A 19,795-nucleotide genomic window follows, 5' to 3' on the forward strand; every position below is an offset into this window, starting at 1 on the left:
TATCGAATGTTAAGATTTTCAAAAGCAACTAGTGATTTTGAGCATCTCAGTTACAAAGTACACAACTGGAGCCATTTTAAGAACACCCAGTTCTTCGAAAGTGCTTAGCATTCATCCTCTGAAAACCAGGCGTCTCCACTTGGGTATGCAGCAATGGAGACACCCAAGATCAATAGTCACGTTCAAAAAACTTGGCCTAGAGTCTCAGCACTGCCACACACAGTCATATTAAGTAGAATCTTACTCCACAATCAATCTCAATGAAGTTAATGGCACTATTTGTGGAGTAACATACTACTCAATGTGAGTAAAGATGTCAGAATCTGGCCTGAACTAAACACACATATGTGAGATGGCTTTTTTTGCTGCGACTCCTTTCCCAAGTGTTAGTAAATGATTGGTTAGCTACACTATTTTTGTTTATTTCTTTCTTCTGGAAAAATGAATGAGGAAGAAGAGTTTAGTGGAGTGGTCAGAATGCTCTAGGTGGTACAGATAATTATGGAGGAAAGAGAAGTTTGGCTTTGTTGAGATTCGACTGGGATAGTATATTACAGGATAATAAAAATATGTTTGTCTGTCTGAGCAACAGTGTTGTAACCAGAACTGAGGGAAAGAAGCAGAACATGAGAAGGTAGAAATTATATACTGTTAATCTCTGGCACAGTGGATAGTTGGGAGAGAGAAAATTATTATTTATCACAACAACTATTTTACAGAGCAAGATGAGAATCTAAAATAGGGAGGTTATGAAAATAAATCAAATGTTTATGTAAGTCAGAGAGGCCTGTGAAAGACTAGAGCATGGATCATGGGAATGGACGACTGTAATAACAGCATTGGTCTACTTCATAGAAGATATCGACCATGCAGCAGAAGTGCGGTGGGAGTGTTTGCTCACAATACAGTCCAATCCTCTTCATGTGTCATTCAAGTAAACAGTCTCAATTCTTTTCTCACACCAGTGTAGATCAAGAGTAACTTCACTGAGGTCAATAGTTACACTAGTGGGAAGCCAGTGAGATATGACAATCCAGTGCAAAAATGCTACTGAGGTGACTAGGGGCTGAGTCTACCCTCAGCCACATGGGGATGTATTGGTGCTTATAAAAACAGCTCTTAGGTATGAATTTCTTCAGGGAAACAAATAATTCTACATGATACACTCTCATTCATCCCCCATGCAGATTCAGAGAGAAACGTGAAATCTAAAGTTTCCACACTAGAAACAAATACTAAATTTGTAACCCCAGTAATGATGGCAGGCACTCACAGTTGTCGTAAGAACATAAATAGGTTAGGGTACAAAAAGATGTATAGGGCTGGTGCCAGATGTATACAGTTTGGCTCCAAGTGAAGTTACTAATTCACCTGTGTGCATGGAAGGAATCATCCATGGGTGGGTCTCCTCTTTTCTGTGGAGGGGGGCACAGAGTACCATCACTCCTGCCCTAGTCTCCAAGGGTTTGGGTATCCATGCATAGGCTGGTGGAATATGTATTGTAGTAAAGAATACAGCCTTGAGCTGTATTGTTCCCTCTTTATGGTGAAAACTACTTTAAGTGTTAAAGGGGCATCATGGAGGCATTGAGAGGCTCATATGTGTGTGTGTGTGTGGGGGGGTCAGGGAGTGCACAATGGGGTTGGAGGCACCCTAGATCAGATGCACAGGGGCAGCACTGGAGCATCCTGGGCTTCATTGCATCTTGGGGATTCCATGCTAATTTGGAGGATTCAAAGGTGCATGGGGGAGGGGTGGGGGTCAAGCCCCTTGCTTTATCAACAAGAGGGCAAACCCAACCACCCAGATAGAAGAATTCAAAAGAAACTCAGTGGAGAATCTTACGGAGTTTCTTACCACCTACGCAGTTTCTCTCGTATAGAGGCACAATCTAGCCTTTAGTCATTACAACTACAATGAAGATCACTGTGCTAACTCACTTTTACACAGCAAACCCCACAGGGGCCGCGATTCAACAGTTTTGACCCTGTCTCCATAGATCTTAAGAGTTTTCAACTGATGGTTAAACATGGGCCTATCAGGATCCTAAGATAATTTGGTCAGCCAGTATAGATGGTTATAACAACCATGCTCTAGCCTGGATAAGAATTGAGGTTATAGCTGAGGTTTTTAAACAGTGATCTAATGTCATACTCTAGTTTACATAATGTCCTTATCTAGCTAAATAATGCTTGTTCAAACATGGCTCAAATCTATGCCCACTGGCCCAGTCATGTTAGAATTCCATTTAGCTACAACCAAGTTTAAGAGAGAATTGTCCATTTGGTAGAAGAACAATCGACCTCCTCATCAAAGGCAATTCATACTGAATCTGAGCCCTAGAGTTTGTGCTCATTCGGGCTTTGCTGCTCAGACTTGAACAGTGTACGCCTTTCAGCCTGGCAAGGGTTGAACAGCCAAATTGATCCTTCTATGGAAGGGCCTACACAAAAATTGCAGCATGCCAAATGGATTTGTGGGTATAGATTTGAGTGTGAATGGGTGTCACACGGCAGGGGAGGGCTGCTTCTGCATTCATCAAGCAAAGTAAAAAAGGGGAAATGGGTCATTTTCTATCTCACTTCTCCTCAGATAGTATGTTTTTAAGTGTCAGATCATGGACATAATTCCGTTTTGGATCTCTGATCTACTAGGTCCCTGCACTGAGTCAAACCAAGCTTAGAGAGAAGTCAACAGGAGCCATCCACATGAATCTAAGGGCAGAATATGGCTACAATTTGTGCAGCAGAGGAGTTGAAATTTTATATGGTTCTAATAGATAACCTTGTTTGCAAGCATTTCTGAACTATAGCTCAGTATTTACCAGCAGGGCCGGCTCCAGGCACCAGCTTAACAAGCAGGTGCTTGGGGCGGCCAAGGGAGAGGGGCGGCACGTGCGGCAATTCGGGGGCGGCAGGTCCCTCACTCCCTGTAGGAGTGAAGGACCTGCCGCCGAACTGCCGCCACCATTCGCGGCTTTCCCCCCCCCCCCCCCCCCAATTGCCGCCGGTGGTCGCGATTGCGATCGCGGCTTTTTTTTGTTTTTTGCTGGAGCCGGCCCTGTTTACCAGCCAAAAAACCCACTATCTTTTTTCAGGTGCAAAAATATAACCCGATAACGTTTGGAGCTATTTTTTAAAAAAGAGAGAGAAATATTAGTTACTCTAATGTTGCCAGTAACAAGATCTGATTTCACATTTCTCTGCACTAACTAAACCTGTGAGCGCCCGCCTCCAGTTTGACTAAAACCTGCTATTCTACTTTATAACCAAGTAAATAACCCTAGTAGTTGTAAATTATTTACCTGTTCTCTTTAATTAAACAATTACACAAACTACTGGCACATTATTCTAGGATAATTATACCCTGGGGACTATCAAAGGCATAAGGTGCAGTCAACAGTTTCTAATCCCCCAAAGCAACTATTAGCTTGTGATGACCATACCTCTTGCAATTGCCTAACTGCAATTAGACAAAGTCAGAGAACAGGGAAAGCTTTATGACCTATAAAGAATTTTTCATTTTCCTCAGAAAACAGAGATAAAGCTCTCAAATGTCTGCTGGAAACACATTACAAAGAGCCACAAAACATGAGACTTCTTCCCTTAGTAGTGTAACAGTTAGACACTGCTGATTTTTGTGGGCCAATAATTTCTCCAGGTGGGTAAAGTAATATCTTTTATTGGACCAACCTCTGTTGGTGAAAAAGAGAAGTTACTGAGATACACAGAGTTCTTCTTCAGGTCTGCTCAGCTCTGTGTGCTCAAAAACTTCTCTCTTTCACCAAACAGGCCTTGGTCCAATAAAAGCCACCTTCTCTCTCTAATATCCAGGGATCGGCACTGCTCAACAACAGTGAACACAATAATTTTTTCTACAGTTATGCAATTTGATGAGCATTCATTTGTAAACACATGATACTTAACGTACCCTTTCGGAATGTAATCAGGGCAGTGAATGTATCTTTATTGTAAACATCATCCCAGTCATTGTTACTTCAGGATTTTGATATAAAACAGACTTTGAAGTAGAGCCACTGCCCTCTGGCAACCAAGCCATCTATCTACTAGAGCTGGTCAGGAATTTTCCATCAAAATGTTTTTGCCAATGGAAAAATCCAGTTTCTGCACGAGCAACATTTTCCATTTCCTGATTTGAGACAAAACCAAAAATTCAAAATATTGGCATTTCCCATGGGATGGACATTTTGATTTTCCACAGCTCTACCACCTACATTTCAGTGACACACTCATCACCCTGCCAGCATAGTCACAGCAAACAAAGAGGAAATGTAACATTTCGCATGTATGTTTTACCTTCTATTCCAAATGGCCTCAAATCACACACCCTGTGGACTGATCACAGGGGAAAATCCACTAGTAGTAAACCACAGGGAAAGCTACAAATTGCTGCCAGGCATTTTAATGGACCCCATGTAGCAAAGTTTCTCTCCACTATAACTGGGTTCCACTGTAATAATCCCTTGGAACAGAACAATGACCACCTACCACCATAGGGAGTGGGGCATTCCAAGGAGATTGTATCTTCCTCTGGTTGAGCACAGGAGAAGTCAGCATCCCCTGGATAAGGAGCTGGTTTTGAATTCTGATGAAAATTTTCTTCAAAATGTCAAATGTTGAAGAGTGAAAAATTTCTGTGAACATTTCGCGCCCCCTCGCCCCATTTGTTCAAATGGCCCTAGTACAGTGGGAAGTAGCTGACTCCTGGCCTGCTGCAGCTGCTTCCAGAGGGAAGTGAAGAGGAGCCAGACCATCATGCTACAGCAGCTCCCCACTGGCAGTGAAAATTCACCCCCAACAGCTTCCAGTGGGGGTGAAGTGAGGTCCTGTGAACGGTCCAGGGCTGAAGAGGTGGTGCTGGGCGGCTATCCTTTGCCAGACAACTCTTCTCCTCATCTATTGAAACTTCATGTCGAATGAAATTTTCTTCTGATGTAAAAAGGCCTTTGTTATGGTCCTGATTCAACTCCCCCTGAAGTCAGGGACAGTCTTGCCACTGAACTTAATGGGAGTTGAAAAGGTGTTAAGGGGGTGATACAGAGCGTTCACATGCATACCCCAGCGTACCAAGTGCAGCTGCCACAGGGGAGTTTAACAGTAGACAGTCAGACTACTCAACCCATGCAGGATGAAAGAGTGACGAATATTGTATCCAGCTGACAATGCAGAGAATACTTGTGAGTAATTACACTGTGCTTCCCACACTAGAATTAGGTCAGGATATGGGGACTAAACACCCTGATCTTACAGGGCAGTGTCCAGGGCCGGCTCCAGCATTTCTGCCGCCCCAAGCAAAAAAAAAGCTGCGATTGCGATCGCAATCGGAGGCGGCAATTGGGGGGGGAAAAAAAAAAAAGCCGCGATCGGCGGTGGCAGTTCAGTGGCAGGTCCTTCGCTCCTAGAGGGAGTGAGGGACCTGCCGCCCCCGAATTGCCGCAGGTGCCGCCCCTCTCCCTTGGCCGCCCCAAGCACCTGCTTGTTAAGCTGGTGCCTGGAGCCGACCCTGGGAGTGCCACAGGATCTTCAACAGCCATGAATGAAGAAGACTCCTCCAAAAGTTCTCATGGTTTCCCCCCCCCAACACCAAGCTGGTGCAGCAATGATTGAGAAGGAAGCATGCCACCTACCGAATACCCAACACTACTTCCTGTGGCCTATGTTCTTTTTGGGGGAAATCCCATCTACACGCTGAGCCTGCTTAGCTTCTGAGATCCACTCTGATCCCAACCCAAGGTGGTATAAGCTACAAACTTTGCATATATTTTGATGCAGCATCCCTTATGGAGAACCCACACAACATACTACGGGGGTGCGTGCATGTGCAATGGACGTAGAAATTTCTTTTGCTCCCTCCAGCTGATTGAGGTAGTGCATCAGTGCACTCAAGACATATGTAACAACAAATCATCTTTATTTCTAAAGTAGAATTAGAAAACAGCAACAACATCAAATATTTGTTTCTAGAATTGGAGAAAATTTTCTTTACTTTCCCTGTCAAATATATCCCTTAGCAGCCAAGATTAATTAGACTAACCCAAAAAACTGCAAGCATTTGTGAAGAAACTGAAGCCTAGGTGACAACTTCAAGAGGCTACCAGATGACTAACATTAAAGCAAACAAAATCTAAGTATTCACAATTCATCCAGACACCATAGAACTCAAGATCCTAGCGGTTTGCAAAGTATAAGAACCTAGACAGACAGAATCACACAAGAGAATTCCCAAACATTTTGAATCAATGGCACCAAATCTACTAAAAACAACTTAAGTGAACAGCAATAATGAAAGACTATCAGCCTACAGGAAAATAATATGAGATTAGATTCCCCCAATCAATTTTTTTGTTCTCTTTCACTTAATTCCTTTGGCTTGTGGCAGGTATCTAAGTGAACATGATCAATAAAGCCCATGTTGGATCGTAAAGGAAGAGGGAGATACTGATTTGCTATAATTATCTTTTCATTGGAAAGACAGAGAATATCTAGATTAGATCTGTGATTGTTCCAAAACCAACCTGTTTAATCGGTTCTCATATATATGCTTAACTCACTTTTCATAGTAATTTGCTAGCTCAGAGTTCGGCAAACTACGGCCCGCGGGCCACATCCAACCCGCAGGACCCTCCTGCCCAGCCCCTGAGCCCCCGGCCCCTCCCCTGCTGTTCCCCCTCCCGCGCAGCCTCAGTTCACTGCGCCGCCAGCACAATGCTCTGGGTAGCGGGGCTGCAAGCTCCTGGGGCAGCGCAGCTGCAGAGTCGCGACCTGACCCGGTGCTCTGTGCTGCACGGTGGTATGGCTGGCTCCAGCTGGGCAGCGTGGCTGCCTGTCCTGGTGCTCTGGGTGGCGTGGCTGTAGCGCCCCCAGCCACTGGTGCTCCAGGCAGCGCGGTAAGGGGGCAGGAAGCAGGGAGAGTTGGACAGAGGGCAGGGGAGTTCAGTGGGTCATGGTGTAGATAGAGGCGGGGGTGTAGATAGGGGTCAGGGTGGTCAGAGGGCGGGGAACAGGGGGGTTGAATGGGGCTGGGGTCCCGGGAGGGCAGTCAGGAAGGAGAGATGGGGTTGGATGGGGCAGCAGGGGGCAGTCAGGGGCGGTCAGGGGACAGGGAGCGGGGGTTGGGGGGTGGATGGGGCAGGGGTCCGTCAGGGAACAGGGGAGTTTGGATGGGGCAGCTGTCCTGGGGGGGCCATCAGGGGGCGAGAAGCAGGGGGGTTGGAGAGAGGGAGGGGCCAGGTCACGCCTGGCTGTATGGGGAGGCACAGCCTCCCCTCCATATAATTTCTGAAACTCGATGTGGCCCTCGGGCCAAAAAATTTGCCCACCCCTGTGCTAGCTACTACTTGATAATCAAAATAAAACCCTTACCTCTTTACTTCTTGGACATAGTCTGCATTTCTGTCAAACAGGTGAGTTACTGAATCTTTGATTGCTTCATGCTTGAAAGAGGAAGCTGTTCCAAAAACAGTAACACTAGAGATCGTTGAGCAGAGCTGAGCAACGGCTTGACCCTGCAAATATATTGTTATATCAGTTCCACTGACAAAGTCAATTACTTGATTTCTGCCTGCCAATTCATTCATAATACAATAAAATCCTGGGCTGGCCATATGCAGTTTTCAAAAAACTTTCTTTATATCCTGGTCAGACATTTTACAGTCACACAGTAAAACAGATGTAAACCCACACATATCCAGAAAAATATTCTTTGGGGATAAAATTAGTTTAACAAGTGATAAATTATACTGGAAAAACTACCACACATATTTCCCCTTCACAATGGTATTTTGAAGTAAATTCAGCTATTGTAAAATGTTCCAATTAAAGGGACAGCATCCACTTAAAATGATACTTTCGCATGAAAGACATTTACATACTGCTGCTACTGTAGCACCTAAATGATTATTACTGAAGGATTATCAGAAAATATTTCTATTTTTTTCCAGTTTGTTTACTATGGGCATTTGCCAGCATCTTAGGCCAGATTTTTTAGCATACATTGGGGAAATCCACAATGATCGGTGGATCTTATGCTCACCTGTATGATGTGCAGCTTTAGGCTTTGAAAGCTTTCAAACACGTTTGTAACTTGTGTCACTAGAAGCATGTGAGCAGCGGAGAACTCATTTACTTAAAATTACGTTGGGTGCACTGAGTAAGAGCTAAAGTCTCACTGAGAGTCAATGAGACTTAGGATTCTAAGGCCCAGGTTCTCACAAGGTATTTAGGTTCCTACCTTCCACTGATTTAATTAAAACCAGTGGGAGTTAGGCACCTAAATACCTTATGGATCTGGGCCCTTATGAACAAGCAGGATATCACTGTTTTCCTGGTACAGTCATTTTCCTCCATTTGGGTGGGTTTTTACATAGCAACAAAACGAAGAACAATGGTTATTATTAGAATAGGATATGAAATTGTAAGTGCTGGTGTAGTACCTGAAATTACTTAACTCATGTGTGAAGAAATGAACATGGTTTTAAGTTAATGGTATCTCTTAATAAAGGAAGGAAGGTTGGAGAGGATGCCCTAGAGCAGGGGTCGGCAACGTTTGGCACGCGGCTTGCCAGGTAAGCACCCTAGCGGGCCGGGCCAGTTTATTTACCTGCTGACGCGGCAGGTTCGGACGATCGCGGCCCCCACTGGCCGCGGTTCGCCGTCCCGGGCCAATGGGGGCGGCGGGAAGCGGTGCGGGCGAGGGATGTGCTGGCCACGGCTTCCCACCGCCCCCATTGGCCCGGGACGGTGAACCGCGGCCAGTGGGGGCCGCGATCGGCCGAACCTGCCGCGTCAGCAGGTAAATAAGCTGGCCCGGCCCACTAGGGTGCTTACCCTGGCGAGCCGCGTGCTAAACGTTGCCGACCCCTGCAATAGAGCTTTTCAGAATTTTGAGTGTTTCTTCTTCCAATTTTGGTCTTTTTGTCAAAAACAGCATTTTTAGGAAAAATTGTAGACATTACAGAAATTTCTCATTTTTGCAACATTTTCTGATTTCTTTTTTAAACAGAACTTTTTACTGCATTTTTTTAACCAACATTGTTTATAAAGTTATATTTCTTTCACTTACAGAAAATACATTTTCTTACTGAAAACTGAGTACTGAGAAACAAAAACTTTTGAACAGGACTATGATAGAAGTTTTATGGAAAAATTTGCAGAAAGTTTAATGGAAAATGCAAAACAGAAAACTTCAAAATGTTGACTTTTTTGCAAAAATCTTCCCATTTTCAGCCAGCTTTCTGCACAGATAAAGTATGCCTGCCCTTGTTCTTATTATACATATCATTCATCATGGACAGCTCTCTGAAAACAACTACTTCATGTGCAATGGCAGTCAAAAAAAACTAAAGTTAGGAACCATTAGGAAAGTGAATATCAATAAGAAGACAGTAAATATCATAATGTCACTATATAACTCCATGGTATACACACACCTTGAATACTGCATGCAGTTCTAGTCACCTCATCTCAAAAAAGATACATTAGAAATGGAAAAGGTACAGAGAAGGGCAACAAAAATGGTTAAGGGTATGGAATAGCTTCCATATAAAGAGAGATTAAAAAGACTGACTTTTCAGCTTGGAAAGGCGAGGACTAAGTGGGGATAGGACAGAGGTCTAGAAAATCCATGAATGGTGGAGAAAGTAAGTGTTAATTAGCCCTGCATATACCACAAGAACTAGGGGTCACCCAATGAAATTAATAGGCAGCAGGTTTAAAACAAACAAAAGGAAGTACTTAACACAATGCAGTCGACCTATGGAACTCATTGCCAGGGGATGTTGTGAAGACCAAAACTGTAACTAATTATAAAAAGAATGAGATAAATTCATGGAGGATAGGTCCATCAATGGCTATTAGCCAAGACTTGCCTCTGTACTTAGACCTCTTCAATCACCCCTCAGTTCGCCTGTCTTCTAGATGCCCTTTACGGTCACTTATGCCACCACAGGACATGATGATGGAATCTCCTTGGCATAATGAATGGTCAGGAACGACAGTCATTAATCACGGTCTCGTCACCGACCCAGCCATCTGCCCACTAGGTTTTGACCTGTGATCATCCTGAACCAGTTTCGAACAGGACAGGGCAATTGTGCAGCCACTCTCTTCAAATGGGGTGCAGTCAACTTCAAACTATGTTGCATATCCTTGACGAGTGGCTGCTGACTTACATTGATGGGGGGCTACCGGCTCTTCACTTGGCTGATGACGGTGCTATCAAATTACTGGGCACACTGCACACATGCTGAAGAGTCAAGATGGTCAGGGATGTAACTCCATGCTCTAGGTGTCCGTACGCCACTGACTGCCAGATGCTGGGATTGAATGACAAGGGATGGATCACTTGATGATTGCCCTGTTCTGTTTGTTCCCTTTGAAGCATCTGGCATTGGCCACTGTCGGAAGACAGAACTAGATGGACCATTGATCAGACCCAGTATTGCCATTCTTATGTTCACCATTTACATGTAGATATTCATCTTACTAAAGCTGCAGTCAACCTATGGAAGAGTAACTATCTCCCTTTCAGTTTCACCATTTCCAATTTAAAGTAGAACTGACAACAATGGGATCAACCTAATTTGACAAATTGTGTTATGAGACCCTAAGGTACAATGAAAAATATATGCTTCCAGCCATGTGCTTGAGCTTGGAGATTTTACATAATTGTTTCCCTAAGTTTTTGTCTCTAATAAGCAAACTTTCACCCTCTATATGATTATCTTCACTAGTCCTTCCATAGAAACACTATAAGTAATGTTGACAATCCTCTTTGCCCTTGATCCTTTGGAACATAATTTTGGCACATGCAACACAAAAATAAATAAACACTGTACTGAAAAGGAAGTTGATTAGCACACTTTTTGCTACTTGTTTTTGACACCTTTTCCCCAGGAGGGGCATAGCATGTGGGTTCTGGAGAGCATTAATTTTATTAAGTATGGTCTGGGAGCATGGCATTAAAATCTGTATATCTTCTTTAAAGATTCTGAAAATGTTTGGAGGTGGCTTGGGCTAATCATGTACCACATTTCTTCTTCTACAGGGAAAGTTCTGCAGCATGTTATGCCTACCTTAAAAAAAAAAATTATGGTAGGTTGCAAATGTTCAATCTTGATAATCAACTAGGGCAGTTTGGTGCTGCTATATCAGGGTTATATAGCTCTAGTGAGGAAGTCATAGTTTATTAGCTCAAGTGTCTTTAGAAATGTGATCACACAAAGTAGTAAGGTGTTCTCTCAGTAACTTTCGGTAGTCAAATGCAAAGGCAATTTTAGGCATCTGCAATAAACAGCAACCGTCAGAACTCCACCCCTGGTATCATATGAACACTACAAGCTAGAACAGTGTTTCTCAAACTGGGGTCACCGCTTGTGTAGGGAAAGCCCCTGGCGGGCCGGGCCGGTTTGTTTACCTGCCCCGTCCGCAGGTCCAGCCGATCGCGGCTCACACCGGCCGCGGTTCGCTGCTCCGGGCCAATGGGAACGGCTGGAAGCGGCGCAGGCCGAGGGACGTACTGGCCGCCGCTTCCAGCAGCTCCCATTGGAACTGCAGCGGCGAACCGCGGCCAGTGGGAACGGCGATCGGCCGGACCTGCGGACGCGGCAAGTAAACAAACCGGCCCAGCCCACCAGGGGCTTTCCCTACACAAGCGGCGACCCCAGTTTGAGAAACACTGAGCTAGAAAAATAAAGTCATATTTTAATGGTATTTTTAAACTTTAATTGAGTGGGAGGCATTCAAAATACACTATCTGGCCTAGTGTACCTGCAATAACCACAGCATCTTGCTATGCTTACAATAGGAGACAAGTGTGTGAGAGACAAACATTGCATTTTTAAACATGGCTACTCTACCTGTTTTATCAGTAACACTTTACTTGAGGATTGGATGCCTGTTAAATGAGGGATGAGGAAGGACTTTCAAAGATATTTCACGGTTGAAGTTAGTTTGTGCCATTTACTCAAATGCCTTTTAAAAGGTAATTTTGTCATTTTATAGCAGAGGAGTTGAGCCCCTGTAATCTTGCAAGCTTTTTCTTTTTTTTTTTTTTTTAAATGTATTCCTTTTAGGATGATCTAGCAGAAAGTATGAAATGTCTTGCAGTATTTTGAACTGGTCATGTTGCTTAAGCTCTCCTGAGCTATGAAATACAATTGCAGCCGCTGCTTCCTGCTGACTTTCACAATATGATGGTCTGAATTTAATAAAGAAAAGTCACGTTGCTCTTTGGTAGAGCCTGGAACAAGGAGCAAGTGAGACACAAAATGAATCCTGATTCTCCTCCCACTTAAAATGAGAGTAATTCAATAGTTACTCCTGATCTAACTGAAAACTAGAGCAGGTTGGAAAAAATAATTTTTTTCTTCAGTTTGCGGATTCATCACAATCGAAACATTCTGTGGAGACAGCTCATTTTTCAGTAAGTTCCTCCGAAACCCAGACAGATTTCAAAACATGCCCAGGCTTTCAGAGTCACAGACCCCAAGGCTTCCAGGTTCCCCTGCTCTAGGATAATCCACCTGGTAGGCTGAAGGGGAGCTGGGAGCCTGAAAGTGCTGGCTATCCCAAGCTCTGGGGCTCCCTGCTCAGTTATGGCTGCCAAGGCATCCAGACTTGTGGTTCCCTTTCTTCCCACCAGGAAGAATTTATTCTGAAGTTATCTACATGAGACATTTCCATTTTTCTGTGTCACAGAATTCTGAAAAAAAAAATTGTTTTGTTTTCAATCGGAGCAAAACCAAAATTTTGAATTCTGAAATCCCCTGTGAAATGGAATTCCATGCTGCACCCAGGAGTACTGAAAGCAGAATAATCAGGCCAGAAGCAGAGCTCTGCAAAACTTTCATATCAAGATCAGCTTTTGCCTGATTTCATTACAATCTCTCTCCAGGCTAGGTGAGAAGTGTTTCTAATCAGCTGGGTCAAGTTATGAGTGAATGCACTCTGTAAGCAGAGGGGGAAGAGTCTGATGGATATTCACTTCCATCAGATGGTTGTGACAAGAAAGCAGGCACAACTATATGTAGTATTCACTAAGCTTTTTATTATTAATTATTATTATTATTCACAAGCAAGATGTGGAGAGTGAGTCAAAACAAATTAACCACCCACTCTTACAAGGCCTGTGTACGTAGTGCTCCCATTGAAACCAAAGGGCTCATAGGCTTAGGCCCAAAATACACAGGACCCCTTGCAAACTAAGGTCCAGATCCTGCAAGCAGCTCCTTGTGGATGGAAGCTCCTGGGCTTGGGCAGAATTCCACAGAAGTCAATGGAGCTCTACATTGGTGCAGGAGTCTGCTTGTGGGGAGCTATTTGCAGGATCTGTGCCTTAAATGGTCTGAGTTTTACATCTCTAGTCACAGTGGGCTTTAAATGCTCTGAATTAACATGGAAAAATTGTATTTTCTTGAGGCGGGGGAAGGAGATATTGCATAAACACTGAATTGCTTACATTTGGAATAGAATATAGAGTTATCCCTACAGTTATTTTGTTAAAACAGATGCACAGAAGACATATTTATAAGCCACATTCAGCCTCTGATTGCGCCTGTGTAATCTCACTGAGACCTGGAGGCAAGAACTGGCACTGTGATTCTAATAATTATGTCTGGCTGAATTTAGCAAACCCTTGCTATATTTCTAGCCAAAGGTTGGCATTTGTAAACTGCCGGCATGATTAGTAAGATAATTCATGGATAAACACACTTATTGTTCATTCCAACCAGAACTCCTGGTGATATACAAGTAAATATCAGTAATCAGTGCTTTTATTTACACTAGGATAAGTAGATAGCCCTGTGATGTTATCCTCCCACATAATGATGAATGTAATTTTCACTGGAAGTCCTTTCAGTGGTGTTTTTCAGGAAAGGACATTGTTACTACTAATACTATGGTAACCCCTAGAACAGGGGTCGGCAACGTTTGGCACGCGGCTCGCCAGGGTAAGCACCCTGGCGGGCCGGGCCAGTTTATTTACCTGCTGACGTGGCAGGTTCGGCCGATCGCGGCCCCCACTCGCCACGGTTCGCCGTCCCGGGCCAATGGGGGCAGCGAGAAGCGGCACGGGCGAGGGATGTGCTGGCTGCAGCTTCCCGCCGCCCCCATTGACCCGGGATGGCGAACCGCAGCCAGTGGGGGCAGCAATTGGCCGAACCTGCCGCATCAGCAGGTAAATAAACTGGCCCAGCCCGCCAGGGTGCTTACCCTGGTGAGCCGCGTGCCAAACGTTGCCGACCTCTGCCCTAGAAGCTTCAAGACTGGGCCCCTCTTGTGCTAGGTATTGTATAAATATACAGCAAGAGATAGCACCGGTCCCAAAGAGTTTACAAACTAAGCAGACAGTCAAGCAAAGGACGGGAGAAATGGAGGATGAAACCGAAACAGAGTGATTAAATGATGTGCTTGAACGTAACACACGAAAACTGTGGCACAGCCAGGAACTGAACCCAAGTCTGCTGAATCCCAGACCCGTGTTTCAAAGCACAGGCCATCTTTTCTCGCTGTCATCTGCCATTTTTGCTTGAGAGGGAATTCCTCATCCCTCAGAAACCATAGGGAATTCTTTTACTAGTCTCACACTCACTTCTACCTTCAATTGTCTATATTGTTTTGAATCCAATTTTAACCTCTCTCCTGAAAGAAAATTACACCATGAGCTTATAATGGAAACAAGATCTGGCTTTTGTATCTTTCTCTTTGTAGCCACACTTCTGCTATGGGACAGGTTTCATTTGGTGCCAATTTCCATTTTGATGCCTCCTAACCAGACCGGACCGGTATGAACCATGATGATAAATGGATATTTTGTGAAGTACACTAGTGAAGTAAAACTCCGACCTTCTCATTGTTCTATAATATAATTAGTTTTCTGCATACAGTCCCTCTAACTTGGGAGGAAAAGGGAGAATAAATGTTCCCTGAATCAAAAACACTGAATACTGAAAAGGTCAAACTATTATAGTAGAAAGTCACTGTATACAGGGTATATACAGGATGTAAAAATTCCCAGAGTTTCACATTTCCAAGAGAGTGCCACGCCATTAGGAAAATGCACAAGAAGAAATGACGCGTGCCAAACCTGCTGAAGATTGGGTGGTGCACCCATTGTAGATACAAGCCTGACCAAAACCCCAGACTACAACATCCCTCTGACATTTGTGGGTGTTCTAAATCCAAAGAGAAAGATAACCCTTACCTTTATAGTGGGCTGAAACAAGAACCCTGAAGAGTCTGGAGGCAATTCTAAGAAGAACTCAGACTTTCCCTTATCCCCCTACTCCTCCATTCTCAGGACAATTGACCTTAATTTAATATCCCTTTTCTCTTTTGGAGATGTAATTCACACATACATCTGCGACCCTCACATACCAACATATAGGGCCAGATCCCAATACGAGACCCTACATGCTTTTTCCAATGAAGTCAAGTACCTGTGGACTCAAATACTTAACTAAAGATATGTAGAATTTGGTTGCATGCCAAAACAGTGCTGTGGCTATGCAAATCTCTCTTAAATCTCCTTTCTAATCCCTTAACTGATTTAGTTACCTTCCAGCATAGTTCAGATTAAGAGTTCATGTTTATGAGGTTACACATTTTAATTACAAATACCTGAGGGTCCAGTCCTTGGCCCCTTGCAGAACTGGACTAAATGGGATGTGCATGGAGGACTTCTGCAGAGACTGGAGAGAACAGAGTCTTCCCCTCTCCTGCACGGGAGCACTAGTGGAGCTACTTGGCAACTAACCCTGGTGACTAACTGCTGCACATTCTCTACAAGGAGCACAATTTGGCCAGAGGAGTCACCCAGTTGAGGATATGCCAACCACAGCCCATATCTCCAGCTTGCTAGGAAGCTGCACTGGAGAGAACATCTTTGTAATGGATGCAGACCTGAGAGAGCTTCCAGTGTGGTTCTGCTGCGAAAGGAACAGGTAGGACATCAGCAGCTCCACTGCTGGTTAGCCTTCTGCCTGCATCCTGGATATTGTGGGGGTGGGGAAGCACGCAGGATTTTACCAGAAGTAATGACTTATGCTCTGCTAAACCAACCTAGCACTTATGTGATTAAACATGCATGACTACAATACCCCCCACAAAAAAACAAAACAAAACAATAACCAACCCAGCAACAAAAGACCAAACCCACCAACCACTCTTTCCCCTCATAGAATTGTTAATATTTGGAAATAAATCTCCACGCATAACCACAGAACAGGTTCTTGCTTTCTGAAACCGAGAAAATAAAACATGAAAATCCAAATCTCATTTGACAACTAATTTTACCTTTAATAGGACTTAGCAGCCTTTGGATAAAGTGATAAGCTGTTTCATTGAAATAATCAATGTTATGATGAAGTATTTTTTTGAAACAGAATTAATCTTATTTCCAAAACCTGTAATTTTTATACTGCTTATCATGCAGAACATCACAGTAAGAGTCTTCAGAGAAATAAATGACTCAGATTAAAGTGCTTCTATGGAAATATAAGGAATCTCTCATAATATTGTACTTGGCATGCAAGCAAGTTTCAACGGCTGTTTGATGGATTTTATTTACATAAACGTCAATTTATAGAACCAATATGTTGGGTCGCTACAAAATCTAATATAAATAGAAATATTGTGTGTGAATGTTTTAAGGTCCTGTTAAAAGGCCTAGTTTTTTTAAAGTTCAGCTACTCACCTGCAGAGTTGGAAACCTGTAGTGTTTTGCTAATCATACATGAGAACCAAAAAAGTGAAATTTAAGAAACTTAAAATTGAAATTGACAGTGTAGTTCCATTGTTTATGAATTTCATTCAATTTAGAGAAAAAAGCATACATGATGAAAAGTAAATTATATTTTTAAGTAAGTTTATTTTAACAATCTAAGGTGTTACCAGGACCACAGAAAAGTTGTTTAAAAAATAAATAAAATAAAATAAAATAAAAAATAGATGTTTATCTTGACAACCTCCCTTTTGATCAAAATGGGCCAGATCTGCAGCTTGTATAAACTGGCATAGCTACATTGACTTGCTAACTTGCCCTAGCTGTGACTCTGACCCGACATACCTTTAGCAAGGTTTCTGTGTATGAAATTCGTTTATTTGATAAGATATAAACTGATTCCAGCTTTAAAACCCGAGTCAATAAACCATCTAAAAAAGTTAATGCACAGTACAGCTAATATCTCAGAATTAGCATAAAAAAAACCAAAATATCCTTCCATTAGTCTCATTTTTGTCAAGTCTAGAGACACTGCTCAATTCTTTTTTTAAATCATTCAGATTCAACCTTGCATTAAATTCCTGTTTGGGACTGAATGTGGATAGAACCTATTATTCATTATTAGATTTTCCCCCCTGGTATATTCATATTTAAAGGTGGACATATTCAGGATATGTTAGGGGATGAATGTGTTAAACATACTGAATAGGAGGACTGTGGGCAAGGATTGTGTAATAACCTCTCAGCATCTAGAATGAGATATCTGAGATGCAAGGAGACATCAACCTACACAATAAGCCACTTCCTGAAGGTGTCATTTTCCAATTAAAATTTCCAGGGGAAATTGGAAGCCAGTAGAAAAGGCAAACATTGCTGAGTAGTGAAATGGAATAGGAGAAATTCAAACACTTGAACCTATTTGGGATAGAAGTCTGATTTTAGTTACACGAGAAGAAAGCTTTTTTGATTAAAACAGGGATCCAAGAGTGATAATGGCCTCTTTTTACCCAAAGGCAGGCCTATTTTTTAAGCAGAAATTTGCAAAATGTTTCCCCCCCCTGCAAAATTGGACAGTTGTGTTCACTTTGAAACGAAGTGTGTAAATCAGCACTGCTCTATTAACATCAAGGGAACTATACCATTTTACTTCAGCTGAGGATCAGAACAAAAATGCAAGTCCCTATGTGACAAGATACAAATAAATAATAAGGGCTGCCTGTCTTTCAAATGACTCAGCAGGGGATTTAAGGAAGGGACTTGTCCTCTGGGGAGGCATGGCTGAAAGGGGCTTTTTCTGTGGCCTCTGGGGACTACAGCCTGGACGGTCAGGGGAATTGCTTTCTTTTGTGTAACTTCTTGAGTTCATGTGTTTGAATAAACTGTGAACTGAGGCAAGGGCCTCAGACAGTCTTTTGCATGGCACTAGTTCTTTCCTGGGCTGGTGACACGTTTCCTCACACTTTAATTGAGGCTTGCCATTTCTTCATGAATATTTTGCACAATTTCTGTTGCTAAGAATATGCCACTGCTTACATTTGCCATATACTCCTCATTCTGCTTCTCTCTTCTCACTTATTTAAAAATAGGATTCCCCACCCCCAAATAAAACCTTGCAGATTTGTACTAAGGTTATGGAGGAGCAGTTTTCAATAGCTAAACCAAAAAATTCCATCATCGCTCATGTAGATTGGTTCGCTTGGAAAACGTGTGCTGCAGTGTCTGCAAATTAAAATAAAGAGTACCTGACAAACAGTAAACAGTGCTGTCGTTATGACCTAAAAAAGAGCTGTCCTACCAGTTTTATTCTTCAAGTTCAAACGTATGAGATCGCATCCAGAACCTACTCATGCTGCTTGCACTTCCTCTGATGTTGAACCCGAAAGCGAAGGTCACATCACAGCTATAGGGTTGCAATCAATGAGCGCAAGTTTAATTTTAGCTCATGTGAAACTGAAATACTAGTGAAAGAGAGCTACTAAATATTAACCCCTAACAATATCTGGAGGTTAAGTGATGAAGTGGTGCAATTTACACCCTTATGGCTTTCAGCGGGTGTGCAAAACATGGCAACGCATGTATAGAAGATGGAAGGGGAGGATAAAAACCCAGAAAAATAAGACTATAGGGTAAAGCAGGGCCCTGTCCTTCTGCTTCCTTCTCTTTCTCCCCTCCCCTGCCACAGCCTCTTTGCGTGCCAGTTACACTAGTTTTGTATGTTTACTGATGCTAAATAATGGCCAACTACACTCTTTCACCACTAACACTGTCCTAGTCCCTGGGTTTAGCAGGGGGCCTTGATGGAATATATGGGTTTTTTTTAAAAGCTGTGTCTTGTAGCATCATGCAGGTTGCTACCAGACTCCTCTTCCAGGCTCGCTCTGTTCCATGAGTCTCTTCCCCCTGTATCCTCTGCAAATAAGTTTCAGGGTGGCAGGGGAGGGTCCTGTGCCCAGGGGAAAGCAAAGAGAAGGGCTGGGACCAAGGCATGAATGCCCAGCAGCTGTGTCAGGTCTATTTTCTCAATAGGCCAGGAGAAGAGATGGGGAAAAACACAACCCTCCTGCCAATAGGCTTGACCCTGCTCCATTGTAGTCAATGAAAGTTTTGTTATTGACTTCAGTGGGAGCAGGATCAAGCCCAATAGGAGGAGGATCCCGTCCACCTGTTGGCATCCACAGCAGAAGATGCCTGCTGCTCCCTCTTCCCTGACCTCTGAGGAAGGGCGGAGAAGTTCCCTTAGCCTCCATAGAGAACAGAATCAACTGAGAGTGTGTGAAGAGCAGGGGGGGGGAAAAAACAGAGAGAGGAGAGAGAATGGGTTGTAAACTGGAACAGGTGGGGCTCTTTTACGTTTTGTCTCAGGCCCTATAAATCTTGGCTTGAAGTCCGGTCACATCCACCAGAGGAATGTATGAATTACACCAGCATTTGTAAGTAACTCAGAGAGATTTTCATGGGAGTAGCTCTTGCTTTAACCAAGTCTGCAGGAACAATCCTCTGCCTTACTGAAAGCACTTCCTATGGTAATACCTAAGAGCTCACCATGGTCACATT

The 19,795-nt window shown here is 43.3% G+C and overlaps 1 protein-coding gene across 1 annotated transcript in view; it reads right to left on the reverse strand.

The window, feature by feature from the left end:
• The window catches only part of VAT1L (vesicle amine transport 1 like), an 87,966-nt gene that overhangs the window by 47,900 nt on the left and 20,271 nt on the right, over positions 1–19,795 (reverse strand). The window contains exon 4 of the mRNA XM_065416769.1: positions 7,384–7,526. Coding sequence (XP_065272841.1) covers positions 7,384–7,526 — 143 coding nt within the window. The remainder of the gene's footprint in view (positions 1–7,383; positions 7,527–19,795) is intronic.

The sequence above is a fragment of the Emys orbicularis genome, chromosome 14, assembly GCF_028017835.1.
Source record: "Emys orbicularis isolate rEmyOrb1 chromosome 14, rEmyOrb1.hap1, whole genome shotgun sequence".
NCBI lineage: Eukaryota > Metazoa > Chordata > Testudines > Emydidae > Emys > Emys orbicularis.